This window comes from Mustelus asterias, chromosome 4 (genome assembly GCF_964213995.1).
Source record: "Mustelus asterias chromosome 4, sMusAst1.hap1.1, whole genome shotgun sequence".
NCBI lineage: Eukaryota > Metazoa > Chordata > Chondrichthyes > Carcharhiniformes > Triakidae > Mustelus > Mustelus asterias.
Genome location: NC_135804.1, coordinates 135508641 through 135531615, shown reverse-complemented (window position 1 = coordinate 135531615; position 22975 = coordinate 135508641). Strand labels below are relative to the sequence as shown.

Here is a 22975-nt window from a genome sequence, read left to right as displayed (position 1 = left end):
TTGTGAGACTTCTTACTGGCCTACTTGTGACTCCAGGTCGACTGGATGTGGTTGACTGTTAAATGGCCTAGCAAACCACACACTTCAAGGGCAATTAGGGTGGGCAGTAAGTGCTAGCTCAGCCAGTGATGCCCATGTCCCCTGAACGAATAAAAACAAACACAGGAGCAGGGCCGCCTATGTTAGTGGTGTAGTAAAAGAAGGATAGAGAAAGGAATGATTTACAGAACAGAGGCCACAGAGAAAATAATAATCATTTTGCATGGGTCCAGAATCAAAACTCATTTCTTCACAGAGGGTAACAGACTGAAAACTCATGCTGTATAATTCACTTTTCCAGTGAAGTTGGCTTCACACAAGGTGATTTTTTTTTTGTTTATATCCAATTCAATCCAATCAAAGTCCAATTCAAAGTCTCAGCAAGTGAGACATTCCAGATCCAAACTGACAAGACAGGCCTCCCACTTCCTGGCTTGGGCTTGATCTACTTGATCCAAGCTGATTGGAGCAGGCATTGTACCTTCTCCAAGGCTTGATCTCATTTGCATCTGAGCCAAAAGGCTGAGATGCTGCTTAAAAAACTGCTTCAAATGAAGTCTCAGTGTCGTCTCATGACTTCAACCAAGTGCAGGATGCCAAAACTAAACATGATCTTGGCCAAGAGGCCAAGAAGCAAGGTGATGGGCATACAAAGATAAGTCAATCTGGTTGGTGATGGTACAGAAACAGTGTAGATGGGGACTGGAATCCAATCAGGGCACAGCCCCTTTTCTGAGAGGCTGATTGTCGATGGTAAAATGGCAGACTAAGCATTCAGTACAGCAAGGCAATATTACTGCTTCCACCAATCAACAATTCATGTCACATGACTCCCACTTCTTCACAGTACCTTTGAGAAAGGGGCTGTATCCTGCATTGGGATCCCCGAGATAGTTGAATGTTCCCTACTTACCTGTGGGTAATACTTACCTGTGCGCCCCCGGTTGGTTTCCTTTGACTGTCTCATGTTTTTCAAAAGCAGTTGTAAACGTGACTAACACGATGGAATTATAAATGTGGGAAATCATATGACAGGGAAGCATGATACTTATATTTACATTTGCTAGGATATACTTAAATGAGGTTCCCACTCGTTATGTCAGCAGCGAGGACAGGGAAAGTGAGATCTCACCAGTGAGATTCTTGCAGGCCAGACCAAGTAATGACAACAGATTCCCTTCCCTAAAGGATATTAGTAAGCCAGATAGGTTTTTACAACATGATCATCATTCGATTTTTGATTTTATCGAATTCAAATTTCGCCAACTTCCGTGGTAGGACTCAAAACCCAAGTCTCCAGAGCATTATGCTGGAGAACTAGTCTAGCGACAGTAGCACTATATCACTGCTTCCCACAGTGCTGAGACAGAGTTGAAACCACAATCAGATCAACCATGATCATATTGAGCAGATGCAAAGGGTTAAATGGCCTAAAGTCCTATGTTCCTAAGCTGGACGGCACGGTGGCACAGTGGTTAGTATTGCTGTCTCACAGTGCCAGGGACCCGGGTTCGATTCCCGGCTTGGGTCACTGTCTGTGCGGAGTTTGCACATTCTCCACATGTCTGCGTGGGTTTCCTCCCACAGTCCAAAAGACATGCTGGCTGGTGGATTGGCCATGCTAAATCCTCTCTCAGTGTACCTGAACAGGTGCCGGAGTGTGGCAACCAGGGAATTTTCACAGTAACTTCATTGCAGTGCTAATGTAAACCTACTTGTGACACAAAATAATATAATACTTTAGGAGCTTGATACTGAGCTGGACGCATTTGGGAATTTGAGTTTTAAATTTGATTTGGCAAACCAGGACAATTGGATGTGCGTGAGTGCACAACTGCTGGGTGTGTGGTGAAATAAAAGAAAGGTTTTTCATCTGACGGTGAAATTAATGGTGTCCTGGTGAATCTGCGCCAGAATGTGCGCATTACCATAAACTGGGCCTGTTGTCCTCATTCCCAAGCATTTATCCCCCAGACACTGCCAAGTTTGCAGAGTATCTTAAACATTTCCTGTTTTTATATTCGCTTTCCAGCATCTGCTGTATTTTGCTTTCCTTTAAACTCCTTCAAACATCTGAAAGGTTCACATTCTCCTAAATTGTTTTTAAGTGCCTGGAATTTGAACTCCTGTGGTGCCAATCCTTAAATATAAGTCTGGTGAAAACACAGGGGATAGTAATGGCTGCCCACGGAGGTTTTAAGGTTAGAAATATCAAGCAAGAGATGATCTTGTGGATATACAGGAATGTCGGCCACTTAACAATAGCCCTTTCAATGTTGTTTTATGACGGCATAACATTTAACCCAATAAATACACTTTATTTTGAGCTTTGGGGACATTGACTGAAGCAGGGGGTTTATGTTGACACTGGGGGCGGAGTTTTTCCGTCCCGCCTATCACGGGAATCACAGCGGGCGGGGAGTGGTCCATTCAAAGGTCCGTTGACATTGGGTGAGATTTTCCGGTCTTGGAGTGAGTGCGGCTGGAAAATCCCATCCTGGAAGTCTGAACTATAAAGGCCAATCCTCTCATTCGCTCTATTTTTCATTATTTTTAGAAATGTTCTTGTTCAAAATGAATTGGTTCACCGCTCCACTAAAATAACAAGAAGGAACGTTCAGAATGGCCATTTAATCCTTCACATATCACTCCCTCCCTTATAACTTTATTTTTTTTTAATCCTGTGAACAGATCTAAGAAAAGATACATTGGCATCGGAGACAGTTCAGAGAAGGTTCACTGGGTTGATCCCAGGTATGGATGGAGTTTCTTATGAGGAGAGGTTGAGTAGGTTCATAGAATCCCGACAGTACAGAAGGAGGCCATTCGGCCCATCGAGTCTGTACCAACCACAGTCCCATCCAGGCCCTATTCTCGTAACCCCACACATTTATCCTGCTAATCCCCCTGACATTACGGGCAATTTAGCATGGCCAATCAACCTAACGCGCACATCTTTGGAGTGTGGGAGGAAACTGGACACCCGGAGGAAACCTATGCAGACACGGGGAGAATGTGCAAATTCCGCACAGACAGTGACCCGAGGCTGGAATTGAACCTGGGTCCCTGGCATTGTGAGGCAGCTGTGCTGACCACTATGCCACTCCTAAAGCCAACTGGCCCGCACCGAGAACAGGTTGGGCCTGGACTCAGTGGAGTTCAGAAGAATGAGAGCTGACCTTATTGAGACATACAGGATTCTCAGGGGTCTTGACAGGGTAGATGCTGAGAGGTTGTTTCCCCTTGCGGGAGAGTCTAGGACCAGAAGGCCTAAGGGTTCACCATTGAAGACAGAGATGAGGAGGGATTTCTTCTCTCAGAGGTTAGTGAATCGGTGGAATTCTTTACCGCAGAGGATTGTAGAGACTGGGTCATTAGATATGTTCAAGGCTGAGATCGACAGATTTTTAATCAGTAAGGGGATCGAGGATTATGGGGACAAGGTGGGAAAGTGAGTTGAGGATTATCACATCAGATCAGTTATGATCTCATTGAATGGCAGAGCAGACTCAATGGGCTGAATGGCCTACTTCTGCTACTTCTCCTGACTTGCTTGATTAGAAATGGGGCCTTTAGTCCTTACTGAAAACAAAACAGAACCAAAAAGCTGCAGACAAGTGTAAAGAGTCACCTGACTGTATGATGTATATGACCTGGGAATCTTCAGAATATTTGTGATAAAGGCTGATGATGTTGGTGGCGGAATTGGTGCTTTTGCTACGTGTTTGAGGTGGGCACTGTCACCTCCACCAGTGCATTATCCTCTTCAACATCAAATAAAATGGGACAAATAAACTCTTTCAGACTGCCAAATCTTTTGTCTAACAAACTTCAGAAGTTCTGTCACATTTGGGTAAACCTCTGGAGCACAATGGAAGGTCTTCTGGTATTATATTTAAGAACTTAACCCCCGACCTAAAACTTTTCAGTTTTAAATTTTAGTTCATTGATTCAGTAAAATCACCATCTGTTGTAATGTAGAATCATGGAATCTCTACAGTGCAGAAGGAAGCCATTTGGCCCATCGAGTCTGCACCAACCACAATCCCACCCAGAACCCCAGTTATTTACCCTGCTAATCCCCCTGGCACTAAGGGGCAAGTTAGCATGACCAATTAACCTAATCTGCACAGGTTAGGAAGGAAAGGAGGAAACCCACGCAGACACAGGGAGAACGTGCAGACTCCACACAGACAGTGACCCAAGGCTGGAATTGAACCCGTGTCCCAGACACTGTGAGGCAGCAGTGCTCACCACTGTGCCACCGTGCCATCTTTGCAAAAGCAATTTTTTAAAAAAAGCATCTACTCCTGCTCTTATTTTCTACGTTTCTATTCGCAGATACTTCTTATCCATGGTGATACTGTTTTATTGACATATTTTATGCATCCGTAGAATGTTTTAAAAGGTTCAGTATTTTTCTACAGGCAGTCAGTGTGTCTGGAAGGAATGCAGCTGAGATGCTGTAAAAGCAGGATAATTACTCATTTTAGCCAGATAGTGTTTATTCAGCAGAAGGCCAACGCACTCTTGTCTATAAATAGAAAGGACCCCTGGGGTTGTTTGATTAAAGTGATGGAAGGTGAGTGTAGGTATACAGGGTCATATGATCATGAGTTTGATGGGAGGAGCTAGTTTTGTAGCAGGGAAGCAGTTTTCTGTGGTTAGTTGCTGACTGGAGCTGTTTAAAGGCAGAATCTACTCTCTCCCTGCAAAGTCTCACTGATAGCTTCAGGATCTTCTAGACGAATTTAAAGCAAGTATGCCTGAGTTTGCTAACTATATTTAAAATGGGTTTAGCCTATGGGAAGACTGCTGCTTACTTGGAACTGAAATGGTTATAAGTTAGAAAATAGAGTTGTTTCTTTTCATGTTCAAAAGTGGTTCAATTGTTAAGAGTTACACTGTTTCATTTTGTTGGAGCTATAGTTAAACTGTGTTATGAATAAAGCTTGTTTTGATAAAAGATCCCTAATTTATCAATAGAATGACTCCTGGAGTGAAGCATCCCATCCTTACGTTTATGCCAAAATAAAAGGAATTGTTGGGGTCTAGTCTGGCTCCAGAACCTTAAGATTCTGATCCGGGATCCTAACAATTCCTTTCTCCAAAGTGCTTATTTAGCTATTCATCACAAATATTCCTTGTGGTGGTGAATTCCTGGGCAAAGAGGTTTCTCGCAAATTCTTTAATGGATTTATTACTGACTATCTTAAACTCATGGCCAATAGTTCTGGACTTGCCTCACAAGTGAAAGCATCAGTGAGGTGCCGTGGCAACAACCTCTGATGTACTCTGCACGCAATTCAGATGGATAACAATGACAGACTTTCCATGTCATGGTTCTCACAATGCTAAGATTAGACTAACCTCTCTGCCCCCACACCACAACATCTACTGACGCGCCCAATCCCAAACCCCAGTGCCCACAAGAATACGGTGCCTGCTACTTAGTGGCATCTGGTGGGAAACTGTATTTTACAGTGAACAGTTTTGACTTATTTATTATGCATTTGGTAAGAGTCTCTCTCTCTCTCTCTGTTGCAGTTTGAAGCTGTAATTTTAGAGATATGCAGCATTTACATCTGCTTTCAGAGATGTCAGTCAATAAAAATGTGCATTTAAATAGTCAAGCGATGGCAGTGTCATCTATAATACAGAGCAAACAACAGGAGAAAAAAAATGATAGAATAATGTGGGCGGCACAGTGGACAGTGGTTAGCACAGTTGCCTCACGGCACCAGGGACCCAAGTTCCATTCCGGCCTTGGGTGACTGTCTGTGTGGAGTTTGCATGTTCTCTCCATGTCTGCGTGGGATTCCTCCCACAGTCCAAAGATGTGCAGGTTGGGTGGATTGCCCATTCTATATTGCTCCTTTGTGTCCCAAGATGTGAAAGTTAGGGGAATTGGCAGGGTAACTATGTGGGGATGGGGCAGGGATGGGCTTGGGTAAGATGGTCCGCCAGAGACTGGGGCTCAGTTGAACATCTGATTTGAAGGACAGCCCGTGCGACAGTGCAGCACTCCCTCATTACCGCATGGAGTATCAGCCTTGATTTTTTTTTTCCACAGAAGTTAAACTTGAAGCCATGAACCTTTGACTCAGTGACAAGAATGCCTGAGCCACAGCGGACACTTTGGGCAGGATTTCCAGCCTTGCTCACCACAAGACCGGAAAATCCCGGCCGAAGTCAATGGACCTTTGCGTAGTCCCGTCCTGCCCGCTACGATTCCGTGGCAGGCAGAATGGGAAAGTTCCACCCTTTGAGTTTGTTTGTTTAATATCTAACATAGATATTAAGAGAGGCAGGCGGGATAGAAAGCCTCAATCAGGAAAGGACCAGCACCTTTGGTGTGGGACAGTAAGAAGTCTCACAACACCAGGCTAAAGTCCAACAGCTTTGTTTGGAATCATGAGCTTTTGGAGCACTGCTCCTTCATCGGGTGAGTGGGAGCAGTGCTCTGAAACCTCATGATTCCAAACAAACCTGTTGGACTTTAGCCTGGTGATGGTGAGACTTCTCACTGTGCCCATCCCAGTCCAACGCCGGCATCTCCACATCTTTGGTGTGGGACAGTCCTGATGAACCATTTAATCTCCTTCTTTGTCATTAACGTTTGTCCGTATGAACATTCTGCTGCTGCTCTCACTCACTCACCTGCAAAGCTTTCACTCTGCCAGGCATGTTTTCCTGAGACGTCACTCGGACCGGTACAGTCTCCGAGGTGGATAGTTCCGGAATAAAGATGCTGTCATGTGACACGGCTCTGTTTCCAATGCTGCCCTGAGAACTGAAATAATAACTATTAATGGATCAAGCACTGCAGATTATTGTGTAACACCTCTGAGGAAGGAAAAGCACATTAGGAGATTGTTTTCTTTTAATCACTCACTTTCAATGTTATCAGTGATATACTGGCACCACAGCAGGAAGCAAGACATTATTTCCAAACAGCAGTAAATGTTGACATATGTTCCTTTTTATTGCATATCCTAATTCTAAAAAAACTGTTGTTCACTCTATTAACAGTTGAGTAATCAGCCTCCCGATTCCTTCCCACTGTTTTATCTGGGATGTTGGCCGATTCACCACCGATAAATGGTGCGGTATGTGCAACAGAATAATGGACCTACAGGTCGAGTGCTTGTTTCCTAAACTCAGTAACGGCACCTTCTAAGCCAGGAATGGCCTAACCACTCTCACCTGATGTAGGAGCAGCGCTCCGAAAGCTCGTGGTTCCAAATAGACCTGTTGGACTTTAACCTGGTGTTGAGAGACTTGTCACTGTGCCCACCCCAGCCCAATGCCGGCATCATGGCCTCTATCGACACCACAAACCACCGACTCAAAGTGGAAAGGATCTCCACTCACCTGATGAAGGAGCAGCACTCCGAAAGCTCGCGATTCCAAATAAACCTGTTGGACTTTTACCTGGTGTTGTGAGACTTCTTACTAGGTGTGTGAATCTTTTGCATCCACCAACCCAAATCTAACTTGACTGGTCCAGCCTGATTTCTGGGATTCGACCATATAGCCCCCCAAGCAGCTGCTGTTCCCACGTGCTGCACTGGATTGTCTGCTTGCTGTTGCCTCAGCTGTGGGGGGTTGTTGCCACTGAACTGGGGTGAGAAAGGGGCTGGGGGGAACCAAAAACAGCTGTAGGTGACTAGGAAAGGCTGGGTGGGGTGTACGGCCGTGTTTGGGTGGGGGGGGGGAGGGTTTGGGGAGGGGGGGAGGCGTTAGGTGGGGTAAGCGAGAGCGGGCTTAGAGGGTGGGAAGGCTGAGAATCAGGACCTAGGATTTGGGCCCTGAAAGCCACTTTGCTTCACTCCAGCTCTCCTGTTAGACAACATCTGGACAAGGTGGAAAAATACAGGTAATGGGGAGAGTGAAGTAGGAGGAAGGGATGAGTGAGTGTGGCTGAATGGAGAGGGTAGGCATGAGTGAACAGTAACTGAGTGGGGAGGGAAGGCATGAATGAATGAGTGAGTGAGTGAGTGAGTGAGTGTGTCAGTGAGTGAGTGGTGGCCGAGTGCAGAGGAAGGGCAAATAAGTGTGTGCAATAATCATAAAAAATGTGTCTGTAAAGGTTGCCTGTATCTTGGGGCTTATGAATATCTTAAGATTACCGTATGCGGCTTAAGGGTTCTGAAGGTTTGGCCATTCCTTGTTCGAGGCTAAACTGAAATTGATTACATTTCTGTTAGGCAACAATATTAAGGCTGGATGGAATTAAGATACGGATTAGCCATGATCTTACCTCCTGACTCCCCAAAACCTGTCCGCCATCTACAAGGCACAAGTCAGGAGTGCGATGGAATATTCCCCACTTGCCTGGATCAGTGCAACTCCAGCAATGTTAAAGAAGCTCAACACCATCCAGGATAAAGCAGCCCACTTGATCAGCACCCCTCCATCAGCTTAAACATTCATTCCCTCCACAGCAGGAGCACCATGGCAACTATGTGCGCCATCTACAAGATGAACTCCAGCATCTTGCCAAACCTCCTTCAACAGCACCTTCCAAACCCACCTTCACCTATACCATTTGAAAGGGCAAGGGCATGGAAACAGCACCACCTTCAAGTTCCCCTCCAAGTCACACACCATCCTGACTTGGTATCCGTATTCCTTAGAGGAGAGAAGCGCAAGGGAAGATTTGATAGAGGTATTCTGTAGGGATCTAGGGCTTACCCAAAACAGTAGTCTGCCTGGTGGAAGCCAAAAAATAGCTGGACTAAAAAAAAGAACCCTAAAGTGTTACAGCCTCCATTAAAATTGTCAAGAGAAGGATTTCAAGAAACATGTCTGCCTGGACACCAATCGCCCAGAGCACAACTTCAGGTCCCAATTGTTAATGATGGGTAGGGGGAAGAAGGAATGATCTAAAATTGACTTGCTCCAAAACTTTGCTGCCCTTGGCCTAACACACATTCACCCATCAGCCTGTGCTCACCGACTACACTGTTTCTGGTTAAACCAATGCTTCAATTTTTAAATTCTCATCCTTGTTTTTGAAGTTTGACGTCTGGCCTGTGCCAATCCTGCAATCTCCTCCAGTCTCACAACCCTCCGAGGTCTCTGCACTCCTTTAATTCTGGTCTCTTGAGTATTCTTGAACTGAAATTGTTTGACCATTAGTGGCCACATCTTCGGTTGTCAGGGTCCTAAGCATAAGAACTCCCTTTGAAAACCTCTCTGCTTCTCTACTGCGCTTCCCTCCAAGAGACTCCTTAAAACTAATCCCTTTAACCAAGGGTTTAGTAATCTGCCCTCATATCTCCTGAAGTAGTTTGATGTCAAGGCATTTTATATTATTACTATGAAATGCCTTGGGGTTAATTAATAATAATTAGCCAATTATGTTAGATGCAATTTGGTGTTGCTTGATTTGATTTATTATTGTCACACGTATTGGGATACAGTGAAAAGTATTGTTTCTTGCGCGCTATACAGACAAAACATACCGTTCATAGAGTACATATGGGAGAAGGAAAGGAGAGTATAACATCGTGTTACAGTTATTGCTAGGGCTTAAATATATGGGATTGCACTGTCTTCTAATGCTTGCGAGCTAAACAGACTAAGTGTAGAATCACAACTTTGAGAAGTATTTTTTAGAAGTGAATGGGATTAGATGCAATTTAAGTATAAAGCAGAAATTGTATTTAAGTATAAAGCAGAAATTGCTGGAAACTCTCAGCAAATCAGATAGTATGAGCATGGACAGAGAAAGTTTCAGATTGATGACCTTTCATTCCAACTGGTTGAGCTATGCTGGCAAAAGGCTATTGAGCTTAAACACTAGCGTTGGAAATCTCTGACCTCGCCCGTGGCTGAGGTTCTTCAGTGCTGCTGAATGGAGTTCTGGCTGAGCGCCAAATTCTCCATTCTCACTGGCAGCGAGGCGGGGGTGGGCGGCGGGGGTGGTGGGGGGAGCATGAAATCGGAGACTCCAACCCCTATACCTACTTTCCCTCGCACAGATACTACCTGATCAATAGCACGCGTTGTAATTGCGCATGTGCGGCATCAGAGGTCAGCACATGCGCAGTAGCTCCCTCTACAGGCTGGCTGGTGAATTAAGCCCAGCCCACTGCCTGCAGCAGCGAGAAACAGTCTGCAACATTTTAAGTACATAAGATTGGGTGTGAAAACTGATCCAAAAAACAGATCAGGAACTCTCCCATTTTCATGCTAGTTGGACACCGAGAATCATTCTCATAAAATTCCGTCCACTGAATTTTGTGAGAACCCATGTTTCCAGAGCTTTAATCTGAGTCTCTGGACAGACATTACCAATATACCACCATCTCTCTCTACAGGTTTCCCATCTATATTTCAGATTTCCAACATCCAAAGCATTTTCCTTTCGTTGTTGGTATATCTTGTCCCAGGACTGTTCATGCATTTTATGTACTCTTGGTCAATAGAATTGGGAAATATTTTTGTTAATGGATCCCTCAGTATGAGATGCAAGAAACGACAGTATACTGACCTGATGCATCAATATTCGCCACAATACAAATGACATTCTGTTTATTGGAGAATGGGCCATGGAAACTACTTAGAGAGCACAACAGTTTTCACATTTTCTGTATTGGAAAGTTAATGTGTCAAAGCTGACATACTCAAGTTTTACGATCACGCAATTTTTTAAAAATTCATTCATTGGACATGGGCGTCGCTGGCTGGCCAGCATTTATTGCCCAACCCTAGTTGTATTTGGAGGGCAGTTGAGGGTCAACCACATTGCTGTGGATCTAGAATCACATGTAGGCCAGACCAGGTAAGGATGGCAAATTTCCTTCCCTAAAGGACATTAGCAAACCAGATGGGTTTTTCCTGACAATTGACAATAGTTATCACTAGATTTTTAATTCCAGATTTTTTTTCCTTATTGAATTCAAATCTGCCAGGGTGGGAATCGAACCCAGGTCCCCAGAACATTAGCCGAATTTCAGGATTAATAGTCTGGCAATAATGCCACTAAGCCACCGCCTCCCCTTGGAATTGATGCAATGATTGGTTGATGCGGGTTTTGTTAATCTGGTAAACTTTGCAAACTGGCATGGGTGCTCTCGAGGTTACTGAAAATTTGAACCATTTCCTTTAACTGTCCCTGGCTTCAAGCTGCCCCCCCCACGGCCCCCCCCCCCCTCCCCCCGCCCCACCCCCCACTCCCCCACCGCTTTCCCGGAATTTGCCAGTGGCAAAACATGGTCTGCTATAGTATATTTATGTGAGTTAACACCTCATTGGGTTGCCTTCTTGATGTCTCTTACCCTGTCTCAGAGTCAGGCAGTGCTGCGGAAGGTTCTGGAATGTTGACATTGCTGCTCGATTGGCACTGTTTCAGACCGTTTTCTCCCCTTGAAGCTGTGGGATCTATCCTCTTCTTCTTGGCAAAGAAGTTTTTGAAGGTTTTAAATTTTGACTTCTTCTTCCCTGTAAAGAACAAGTAAAGCTCTGAGTGCCAGGCGGACAGAGAACACAGCTAATTCACTATTAGCCGCTTTCCCATGAGAGTTGCTCACGACAGGACTGGGATTTGCAGCCCATTTGCTATATTTAAGTTATTAACTAAGTTTGATTCTTTAGGAAAAATAGCCTAATTAGTTGCTGAGGTCAAATTGAGTTGAATTCTTTCTTGGGGAGGGAAGGTTGCAGGTTGTCCCATCAGTTGTACATTTCAAGCTCCAGGGGTTGAGGTGGAGATCAGACATGACCTCACAGAATAGCAGAACTTGCCTGTGGGGCTGAATGGCCTCCTCCTCTTTCTATATTCCATGTTGCAGACCAGAGGAGGCCCCGGCGTGAAATGAATGTCATTATTTCTCTATCTTTAAACAATTCTAATTACACCATGCATGAGAATTCAGTGTTCTAGCCTTTGTTTTCCAATACATCGTGACACACATATCTCTCTCTTTTCTCTCCCTTGAGGGGAGTCAACCTTTAAACAAATACTCTTCCCTCCCACGCAAACCAATAACAACAATCCATTTGTACTTCAGTAGTTGAAACTCAGGATTGTTGTAAATGCTGTGATCGTGATCCTTTGTATTGTGTATTGGGGCGGCACAGTGGCACAGTGGTTAGCACTGCTACTTCACTGCGCCAGGGACCAGGGTTCAATTCCTGGCTTGGGTCATTGTCTGTTTGGAGTTTGCACATTCTTCCCCTGTCTTTGTGGGTTTCCTCCGGGTGCTCCGGTTTCCTCCCACAGTCCAAAGATGTGCGGGTTTTGTGGATTGGCCATGTTTAATTGACCCTTAGTGTCATGGGGAGGGTAGCTGGCTAGGGTAAATGCATGGGGTTATGGGGATAGGGCCTGGGTGGGACTGTGGTCAGTGCGGACTCGATGGGCCGATTGGCTTCCTTCTACACTCTATGAAGTGCACGGAAAGCTTAAAGTGTAATGTCTGATATAAAAATGATACATTCAAATTTTTCATAAATAAAGGTAGCGAAGATAACCAAGGATATAAGAGCATAAGAACTGGGATCATGAGAAGGTCATTTGGCCCATCAGGCCTGCTCCACATCAAATGAAACGACTTATTTGAATATGGCCTTAATTCCACCTCCTTGCCTGTCCCCAGTAACCTGCCCCTCACGTGTCAATTAAATATCCAGCTCACTCAGCCTTGTATATATTCAGTGACACATCCTGCACTAATCTCTGGGGAAGAGAATTCCAAATGTTAACCACACACTGGGAGCAGAAATCCCTCTTCCTCTCCATTTTAAACGGGACAACCCTTATTTTGAAACTGCTAGCCGTAGTTGGCAAGCACTTGCATCAAAGGGGATTTAAAATCTGCTATTGAACAAATGTGGTATTTGAGATTCTGTAAGATTAGCCAGCTCACTCTACTACTCAGCTTATAATGTTTAATGCAGTCATACAATAGGGATAATTTTGACTTTGTGTGATGGTTAACAATGGGTGTTAGTGAGTCAGCATCCCGCTTTACAGTTCTTGTTATTAAGTCAGTGGAAATAAAACCAGAGGTGTAAAACGAGCTGCCAATTTGCCGGTTGCCCATTCTAACACTATTGCACAGAAAATAAATGCCGACTTTAATATAGCACCTTTCATGACCATCTGTCACAAAGGACTTTAAAGTTAATGAAGCACTTTTGAAGTGTAGTCACGGTTGTAACATCGGAAAGATGGCAGCCATTTTGCACTGAGCAAGTTCCCAGAAACAGCAATGTGATAATGATTATTGGTTGAGGAACAAATATATGGCTAGGATTTCCCTGACCTTCTTCAAAATAGTTGCGTGGCCGTGCCTCGATTTTACTATTCATCTGAAAGATAACACGTCTGATAGTGCAGCACTTCCTCAGTACTGCATTGGAATGCAATTGGAATGATAGAATCATAGAATCCCTACCATGCAGAAGGGGGCCATTTGGCCCATCGAGTCTGCACTGACCACAATCCCACCCAGGCCCTATTCCCATAACCCCACATATTTACCCTGCTAATCCCCCTGACACTAAGAGTTAATTTAGTATGGCCAATCAACCTAACCCACACATCTTTGGACTGTGGGAGGAAAACGGAGCACCCGGAGGAAACCCACGCAGACACAGGGAGAACGTGCAAACTCCACACAGACAGTGACCCAAGCTGGGAATCGAACCTGGGTCCCTGGCGCAGTGAGGTAGCAGCACTAACCACTGTGCCACCATGCTGCCCCTAATGAGAATTGAATGAGAATGGAAAATCCCGCCGATGTGAACAGTGGTAAGATTCTGACCTATGTGTTTCAAAGCAACCTGCAGACATCTGTCTTTAAACAAACTCAGCCAACACTGAAAGCCTCAAGCAGACACAGCTTCACATTAATGGAAAACAAAACATCATGCATTGCACATAAACACCATGGCTACAAGAGCAGGTTCGGGGCTAGGCATTCTGCAGTGAATGGCTCACCTCCTGGCTCTCCATATGTCACAAATCAAGAATGTGAATGAATACTCTCCAGTTGCCTGGATGAGTGCAGCTCCAACGATACTCAAGACACTTAACAGCATCCAACACAATGCGGCCCACTTGATCAGCATCCATTTTACCACCATAAACATTCACTCCTTTAACCACTGATGCACAGTGGCAGCAGTGTGCACCATCTACAAGATGTACTGCAGCGACTTGTCATGGCTTCTTCAACAGCAACTTCCAAACACAGAGATTTGTAAAAGGTAGATCATACTTGATGAAACTGACGAGAACATGATTAAAGTGATGGATAGGGAAATGTCCATGAATGCTACTGATATGAACTTCCAGAAGTATTTGATAATGTCCCTCATGAGAGACTCTTAGTTAAAGTTGAAGCTCATGGATTGAAGGCAAATTTAACTCTGCTACAAACCTAGCTCCTCCCGTTAATCACAGCTTGCATACCTAAACTCACCTTCCTTTCCTTTAATCAAAAACCCCAGGGACCGTTTCTTTTTGTAGTCAAAAGTCAGTTAGCTCTCTCCTAAGTAAACAGTACAAAACTAAAATGAGTAATTATTCTGCTCTCCCATCATCTGAACGGCATTCCTACCAGACATAATGACTGCTTATAGGAAAAAAACTGAGCTTCAAAACAGTCCCCTTAGACATAAAAATATATATCTATACCAATAACACACTATCATCACAATCTTTCTACACATGCTCAGTAGGAGCTATCGCTGACTGAAACTGTCTACTAATTATTCAACAAGCCCCTCTTTTGATTATAAGTCTGTGACATTTGTTTTAAGATAGAATAAAGTGAAGTAATTAAATATTTTGAAACACAATTAAAATCCATTTAGCATCTTCCATTGCAAAGATTGCTACATGCATTTGTCATGCACTTTTTAATAATAGTGTTAGCCATAATTAGAATTTTAGATAATACATTAATCCTGCTAGATTGTTGGTAAATAAAGCAATGTTGGAATTGTGCCAGTGATAACAGTGCTCATTTGTAATCATTTATGTGCATTCATAAGATATTAAGAGTTTATATCTTTTACCTTGGTCATTGATAAGTATTAAAGAAAGTGGGTGAGATCTAGTGGCACCGTTTGGCATGAGTGCAAGTCCTGTCATGCAGCTCCAATCTCATGAGAGGGCAAAGTGGGCTTTGCGCCGGCGAAATCTTGTTTTGAGATTAGCCCACCACCCGCTGTGACGTGATCACTGGGCATGAATCTGAATAAAGTTCAATGTAATTAAACGGCTTGACGCTGTAGCATCTGCCCACAAAATATCCTCCACTTCCTGCTAACGTGACGTTATGCTGGTGCGAATCACTATTGGTTTTCAAACACGAAAGCCAGCTGTGATGGCCAACCATGGAGGGGGGTTGCGCAAGTGCCTGGAGGACATGGGGGGTTGAAGGACAAATTTGGGCATTGTCCCCTGGGCAGTCCAGGGGACACTGCGAAGTGGGCACTGCCAAGTGGGCACTTGTATGGGGCAGTGCCAAGGGGGCTCTGGCAGAGGGGAGGTAACCCTCCTCCATTGTGCGGGGGTGGGGAAAGGGCAAGTGTTCACCTTAGTTTTGTTGAGGGGGGCGGAGGGTGGGGGGGAGAGGGGAGAATCTAATGACAGCGCCGGGGTAGGGGGAGCGCAATGTAAGCAATGTTGTGTGTGTGTGTGTGTGTGTGTGTGTGTGGGGGGGGCAGTGCCCTGGTGCTTGAAAGGGGCCCCGATCCCAGAATCCTGGTGTGTTTAGGTCCAGTCCCTCCAGCTGGCTGTGTGATCCTCGCCAGCACTTGGATATTACACAGAGAGCAACTTAATCAGCCGAGATTAGGGCTCTATGAAGCCAGTGAGTTTCACACAGCTTCTCTTCCCTGATTCAGCACTCTGTGCAATTCTGGAAAAACTCTGCCCAATAACTCTCATAATCAAATCATTGGATATCTACCACACACATTCTTACAGGAGACAGAAGTACCTAGAAAAAGAAGGCACTTTAGAATTGGACCTCCACAGAGTTCTGAGCAACAAGCTGAATAATAAACTAATCTTGAATTAACTCAATTTCATATTTATTTATCGATTACATTTTGATGCCTCAAAGAGACACAGCTTCACATTAATAGAAAACAAAACATCATGCATTACACATAAACACCATGGCTACAAAAGCAGGTTAGAGGTTAGGCATTTTACAGTAAATGGTTCACCTCCTAACTCTCCAAGAATGTGATTCAATACTCTCCAGTTGCCTGGATGAGTGCAGCTCTAACGACACTCGAGACACTTAACAGCATCCAACACAATGCGGCCCACTTGATCAGCACCCATTTTACCAGCATAAACATTCATTCCTTTAACCACCGATGCACAGTGGCAACAGTGTGAACCATCTACAAGATGTACTGCAGCGACTTGTCATGGCTTCTTCAACAGCAACTTCCAAACACACACATTTGTAAAAGGTAGATCATACTTGACGAAACTGAAGAGAACATGATTAAAGTGATGGACCAAGAAATATCCATGAATGCTCCTGACATGAACTTCCAGAAGCATTTGATAAAGTCCCTCATGAGAGACTGTTAGCTAAAGTTGAAGCTCATGGACTGAAGGCAAATTATTGACCTGATTGGGAACTTGATTGGAGTGAGGCAGTGAGTAGAGACAAATGGATAGGGATCCTAATTAGCAGAATGCGTCATGTAAGGATCTGTTTTGAGGCCTGAACTCTTAACAGTATTTATTAATGACCTAGATTATGGCAGAGAATGTCACACATCCAAGTATATTGATGACACAAAGGTGACAATGGCATTACGATGACAATGGAATCTTTTATAAACAGTAATAATGGACTTAACAGTTGCTCCTTGACCCATTCGCTTGTCCTCAGCATTGCAAAAGCGATTGTTCTTAAATCTAACCCTTAATTAGTCACAATCCCCAACTTAATCTCAGTCTCACTCTCACACTGTTCCCACAAGTAGGTTTAACAAAATCATACCTGGAATAGATGGGTTGTCTCATGAAGAAAGGTTGGACAGGCTAAGCTTGTGTCTGCTGCAGTTTAGAAGAGTAAGAGGCGACTTGATTGAATCATATAAGATCTTGAGGGGTCTTGACAGTGTGAATATGGAGAGGATGTTTCCCCCTGTGAGAGGCTCTAGAACTAGGGGTCATTGTTTAAAAATAAGGCGTCACCCATTTAAAATGGAAATGAGGTGAACTTTATTCACCCAGAGCGTCGTGAGTCTTTGGCACTCTCTTCCTGAAAAGGTTGTGGAAGCAGAAGCCTTGAGTATTTTTAAGGCAGAGGCGGATAGATCCTGGTAAGCATGGGGGTGATAGGTTGTCGGGAGTAGGTGGATTTAAGGTTACAATCAGATCAGCCATAATCTTATTAAATGGCAGAACAAGCTCAAGGGACTGAATGGCCTACTCCTGCTCCTTGTTCATATGTTTGTATGTTGACCAATGCAGATCAAGTATACCACAAAATATTACTGGTGGTTCGTTGTTAGAATCATAGAATCCCTACAGTGCAGAAGGAAGCCATTTGGCCCATCGAGCCTGCACTGACCACAATCCCACCCATTTTGACTCTGGATATTCGATAGTCAGAGAAATCCACTTATGTTGCAACAAAAATGGACACAACAAAATTAATTCTTATAAAAGGCTTTGAACTTAAATCTGCCAGGAGAAATACTGAACTCAAACTAGCCATAGATACACGGAGAGTCTATTTAGCCCATTGAACACCATCTTTCAATTAGGTCATCGCCTGTCTTTATTTATTAGTGCCACAAGTAGGCTTATATTAACACTGCAATGAATTTACTGTGAAAATCCCCTAATCACCACACTCTGGCGCCTGTTCAGGAAAACTGAGGGAGAATTTAGCATGGCCTATGCACCTAACCAGTCTTTTGGACTGTAGGAGGAAACCAAAGCACCCGGAGGAAACCCACACAGACACCAGGAGAATGTGCAGGCTCCGCACAGATTGTCACCCAAAGTGGGAATTGAACTCGGGTCTCTGGTGCTGTGCTAACCACTTTGTCACCGTACCACATCCCCCCTCTCAACTCCACCTACCTTCTGTATCTCTTTACACACTTCCCTAACAAACATTTACCCATTCAGATCTAAAGTTTTGATCAGTTTGAATTTTATTTGAATTTGATACTGTGATGATCTTTGGCCAGCAGGCAGTACAGTAAGGAAAATTTGTAATCTCTATAAGTGTCTGTGGAATCTGCAAGAGTGTGTGTGCGCGCCCGTGCGTGTGTGTGTCTGTGTGCGTGCGTGCATGCGTGTGTGATAGGCAGTTTGATGGGGTTTATTATTGAGATCAATAGAGGAGTCTTTGGAGAATCTACGCCATCAAAGCTGTCACGGACATAGCTAAGAAAGTTCTGCAGGCATATGCTGTTCAGGTGATGATCCTCTCCGTGGTACTCAGATGGAATATGGCAGCTGACAAAAATGACTCGAGAGGCGAATTGATTGAGTGGAAAAATGAGAGATCCTGTATACCAAAGGCTGAGTTAGGGAACATCGGAACTGCACATGGTGCCACATGTCTGAGGGCAGTGATGCAGGCACTTTGTGGTTGTGATTGTGTAGGATGAGTCTTTGTTGTACTGATTATTTACAATGAAACTTACCTTTTCTATTTGAAGTATCATTTGCCTGTTTATTGATGTTTAGTCTGCATTGGTTTTAAGTCATGTAAAAGTAAAAGTTACAAAAAGTAAAACCTTGTTGGCATTCTTTTTCATTTAGGGGTCATTTGGTAAATTCTTCCCTGCTGCCATCAGACTTTTGAATGGACCTCCCTTATATTAAGATAAAAGCAAAATACTGCAGATGCTGGAATCTGAAACAAAAACAGACAATGCTGGAAAATCTCAGCAGGTCTGACAGTATCTGTGTGGAGAGAATAGAGCCAACGTTTCGAGTATAGAGGACCCTTCGTCAGAACCTTGAGTTAATCTTTCTCTACACCCGAGCTGGGAATGTAACACTATGTTCTGCACCCTCTCCTTTCCTTCCACCTCTGTACTCTATGTACGGTATGCTTTGTCTGTACATCATGCAAGGATCAATACTTTTCACTGTATACCAATATATGTGACAATAATAAATCAAATCAAATCAAATTACCATTCCCCAGGAGGATCTTACCAGTTTCTACCAAATTTCATAGCAAGACAGTGATAAAATTTGAATTTTAGTTGTTGCCGTGAGCTCAGTCAATGGAATTTTATTCTATTGGCTTGTAACTTTAATAGATTTTACGTATATAGCAAATGTCATTAATACTATAGGCTAAAACCACACAAGAAGCCCCCAGGCAGATGGATTGTCTCCCTTTTGTCAGGTTAAAAACCGTCATATGTGAAGTTAGCATTTTCTCCAACTTTCTGTCCACATTGATTTAACTCCAGGCTTGAAACATTTTTCTGTTTGTTTTGCAACCTAACCTGGCACTTGGCACATAAACATGTGAAGCAAATGTCACTTCAAGGCTTGTTCCTATAGTCTGGAAGCAATTCCAAATGTTACACAGTAATGCCATGTAATTACTCTGGGGAAGAGAAGGATGTTTGTGCTGACTGATGGGGTTTTAAACAGCCAACCATTATTGTTATCTGTAACACAAGGTAGGGGAAAACCACAGCAGTAGCTTCTTTATTTTTGTGCATTTTTTTTTCTTTCCTCACATGTAATTAGCTCGCAGAGAAATCTAATTCAAAACACCCACACTGCTTTTGTTAGAAAATTGCCAAGCTTGTGGATAGAGAAAGGATGAACACATGACTTTCGTGAAACAGAGACTCCATGTAAAGTGTCTCTCTTGCTTAATTAAAACACAAATGCCTAAACACACACCGGGTCATTGATTTTTCTGGCCTGAGACCCACCCAGCCAACCCCCAGAGACAGCGTGGACAGCGAGGCCAAACTTGAGAGTCAGTTCAATCAAGGAGAATGCCTCACAGCTGAAGATTTCTCTTCGGCTCACGGTGAGCCTGCATGAAGAACTACAGCCAGGACTCAATGATAAAGTGCACTGGATGACCATTGGCTGGTGCAGTGCCTTTGACACTGGCCATTCACAGCTGGGGTCTGGGCTGATAGGCTGAAGGCCTTTATCATCTGCTGGTTGCATAAAGTCCCTAGTGAGAGGAGTTTTGGGTGGTCTCAATCAACTCCCATGTCTGTATGGCTCAGTTCTCCGAGTGAGAATGTTGTGTTCACAATCCCACTCCAGGACATGACTGCAAAGGTCAAGCGTGGCCCTGGGGGAGACTGTGGCCTAGTGGTATTATCGCTGGGCTATTAATCCAGAAACTCAGCTAATGTTCTGGGGACCCGGGTTCGAATCCCACCACAGCAGATGGTGGGATTTAAATTCAATAAAAAATATCTGGAATTAAGAATCTACAGATGGCCATGAAACCATTATCGGAAAAATCCATCTGGTTCACTAATGTCCTTTAGGGAAGGAAATCTGTCATCCTTAGCTGGTCTGGCCTACATGTGATTCCAGAGCCACAGTTGACTCTTATTGCCCATCCCTAGTTGCCCGAGGGCAGTTAAGTGCTGACCAGCCAGCGACACCCATAAAAAAACTCCAGTGCTGTACTGAGGGAGTGCTGGGATGACGTCTTTCAGATGAGACATTAAACTGTCTTCTCAGGTCGATGGGAAAGATCTCATGGCACTGTTTTGAATAAAAACAAGAGAGCTATCCCTAGCGTCCTGGCCAATATTTATCCGCAGAGCTGCAGCACAAAAACAGGTCATCTTTAACACTGCTGTTAGTGGGACCTTGATGTGGGTAAACTGCCTGTCATGTTTCCTACATAACAACTACACTTCTAAAAAAGCACTTCAGTGCTTGCCCTCCTGCCCCGGGACCCCTGGTACTGACCTGAAGTGTGATCCCGGGTCGAGATTTCAAACATGACACTGCAGTACCTCTTCTGGCCACTACTGTGCTGTGGCTGGAGGGGCTGGAGAGTGGGACATTTGTCCAAGTGCGGACCGAAGTCCCACCTGTTGCCAATTAATGCTCAAGTGAGAGTGATATTGAGCAGTGGGCCTGTTGGACTCGGTGGGGTTACGTTCCCTGCTGACTCTCAGGAAGTTGGGCACCAAGCAGTCGCCATCCTGAAAATTCAAGCCATGAATATTTTTCTTTTTCTCATCTTTCAATGGGATGTGAGCGTCATTGGAAAGATCAGCATTGGTTGCCCATCCCTAAGTGCCCCTGAACTGAATACCATTTCAGAGGCAGTTAAAAGTCAACCACATTTCTGTGGATCTGGAGTTACAGGAAGACCAGACCAAGTGAGCATGGCAGATTCGTTCTTTGGGGAACACTGGTGATTAAATGAGATTTTTTACAACAATTGACCATTTTCATGTCCACCATACTAGCTTTCAATTCCATATTTGATTAATTGGGCTTAAGTTCTATCAGCTACCATTTGAACCCCATATCCCCAGAGCATTCGCCTGGTCCTCTGGATAATTAGTCCAGTGACATTACGACTACACCACTGTTTAAAGTTAAATTAAGATAAGTTAAATTTATTTATTTATTAGTCACAAGTAGGCTTACATTAACACTGCAATGAAGTTACTGTGAAAATCGCCTAGTCGCCACACTCCGATGCCTGTTCGGGTACACTGAGGGGCAATTTAGCATGGCCAATGCACCTAACCAGCATATCTTTCAGACTGTGGGAGGAAACCGAAGCACCCGGAGGAAACCCCTACAGACACGGGGAGAACGTGCAAATTCTGCACAGATAGTGACGCCCGTCAGGAATTGAACCCGGGTCCCTGGCACTGTGAGGCAGCAGTGCTAACCACTGTGCCACCATACTGCCCCGTTTACCCAAATGCATATGCCTCAGGCCTGCAATATAATGTTCCCTCTGGCTTGCAAACTCCAGGGCAGAGGTCAAATTGATCCTTTCTGTTGCCAACAGATATAAAAAAAGAAAATGCTGGAAATTTGATAAGAGGTATTCAAAATGACGAGGGGTGTAGATAAAGTAGATAGGGAGAAACTGTTCCTATCGGTGGATGGCTTGAGAAAGAGAGGACCCAGATTTAAGGTCATCGGCAAAAGAAACAATGGGGACGTGAAGAAGAAAGTTTTACAGATGAAGGGTTAAGATCTGAAATGTGTTGCCATAGTGTGAGGTAGAGGTAGATTCAATCAAGGCATTTAAGAGAGAATTGGATTATTATCTGAAAAGGAAGAATGTGCAGGGTTAGGGGGAGTGGCACTAAGTCAATTGCTCCTTCAGAGAGTCAGTATAGGCCAACGGGCCGAATGGCCTATTTCTGTGCTGCAACAATCCTGTGATTCTGTGATACCCAACGGGTCAGGCAGCATCCATGGAGAAAGAAACAAGAGTTATTGGCCAGAATTCTCCGGCCGTTCATGTCCTTCTGCTGCTGCCAGCGAGAATGGAGAATTTGGCGCAGCGGGACCGGAGAATCCCAGTTGTGGGCGAGGTCAGAGAATCTGGCCCAGTGTTTCAGGTCAACGATGACCCTTCATTAGAAGCTTAAAAAAAGGCAGTCCCTCATACCAAGCATCAAAGCTGTCAATTAATTCATTCCAAATTCAAGATGGTCATCTTACTTTATCTGCTGGGAATATTTGAACCTGTAGGAAAAGAACAGCAGCTTCATAATCACTGTTTTCTGATGTCTGGAAGGTTTGCATGCTGTATAATGGGAATCCGACAACTAGATGTCAAAATTATCCTTATTTTCTCATTCAAACCATTTTGATTTTCACTCCCGTCAAGTTAATGCAGATACACAAATCAACCAATACCAAAGCCTTGATGTCCTTTATCATCGAATTATGACATTGATGGGGACTTGTGTCAATTGGGATGCAAAGTACACA

The 22975-nt window shown here is 44.1% G+C and overlaps 1 protein-coding gene across 6 annotated transcripts in view; it reads right to left on the bottom strand.

Annotated features, from left to right (window-relative positions):
* The window catches only part of LOC144493000 (uncharacterized), a 160733-nt gene that overhangs the window by 49526 nt on the left and 88232 nt on the right, over window positions 1–22975 (bottom strand). For 5 of the 6 annotated variants that reach the window (XM_078211768.1, XM_078211766.1, XM_078211765.1 and 2 more), the window contains exons 3-4: window positions 11328–11490; window positions 6700–6832 (exon numbers count right to left, since the gene is read on the bottom strand). In XM_078211768.1, the coding sequence (XP_078067894.1) occupies window positions 6700–6832; window positions 11328–11490 (296 nt within the window). The remainder of the gene's footprint in view (window positions 1–6699; window positions 6833–11327; window positions 11491–22975) is intronic. The other variant, XM_078211771.1, reaches the window with a different exon arrangement.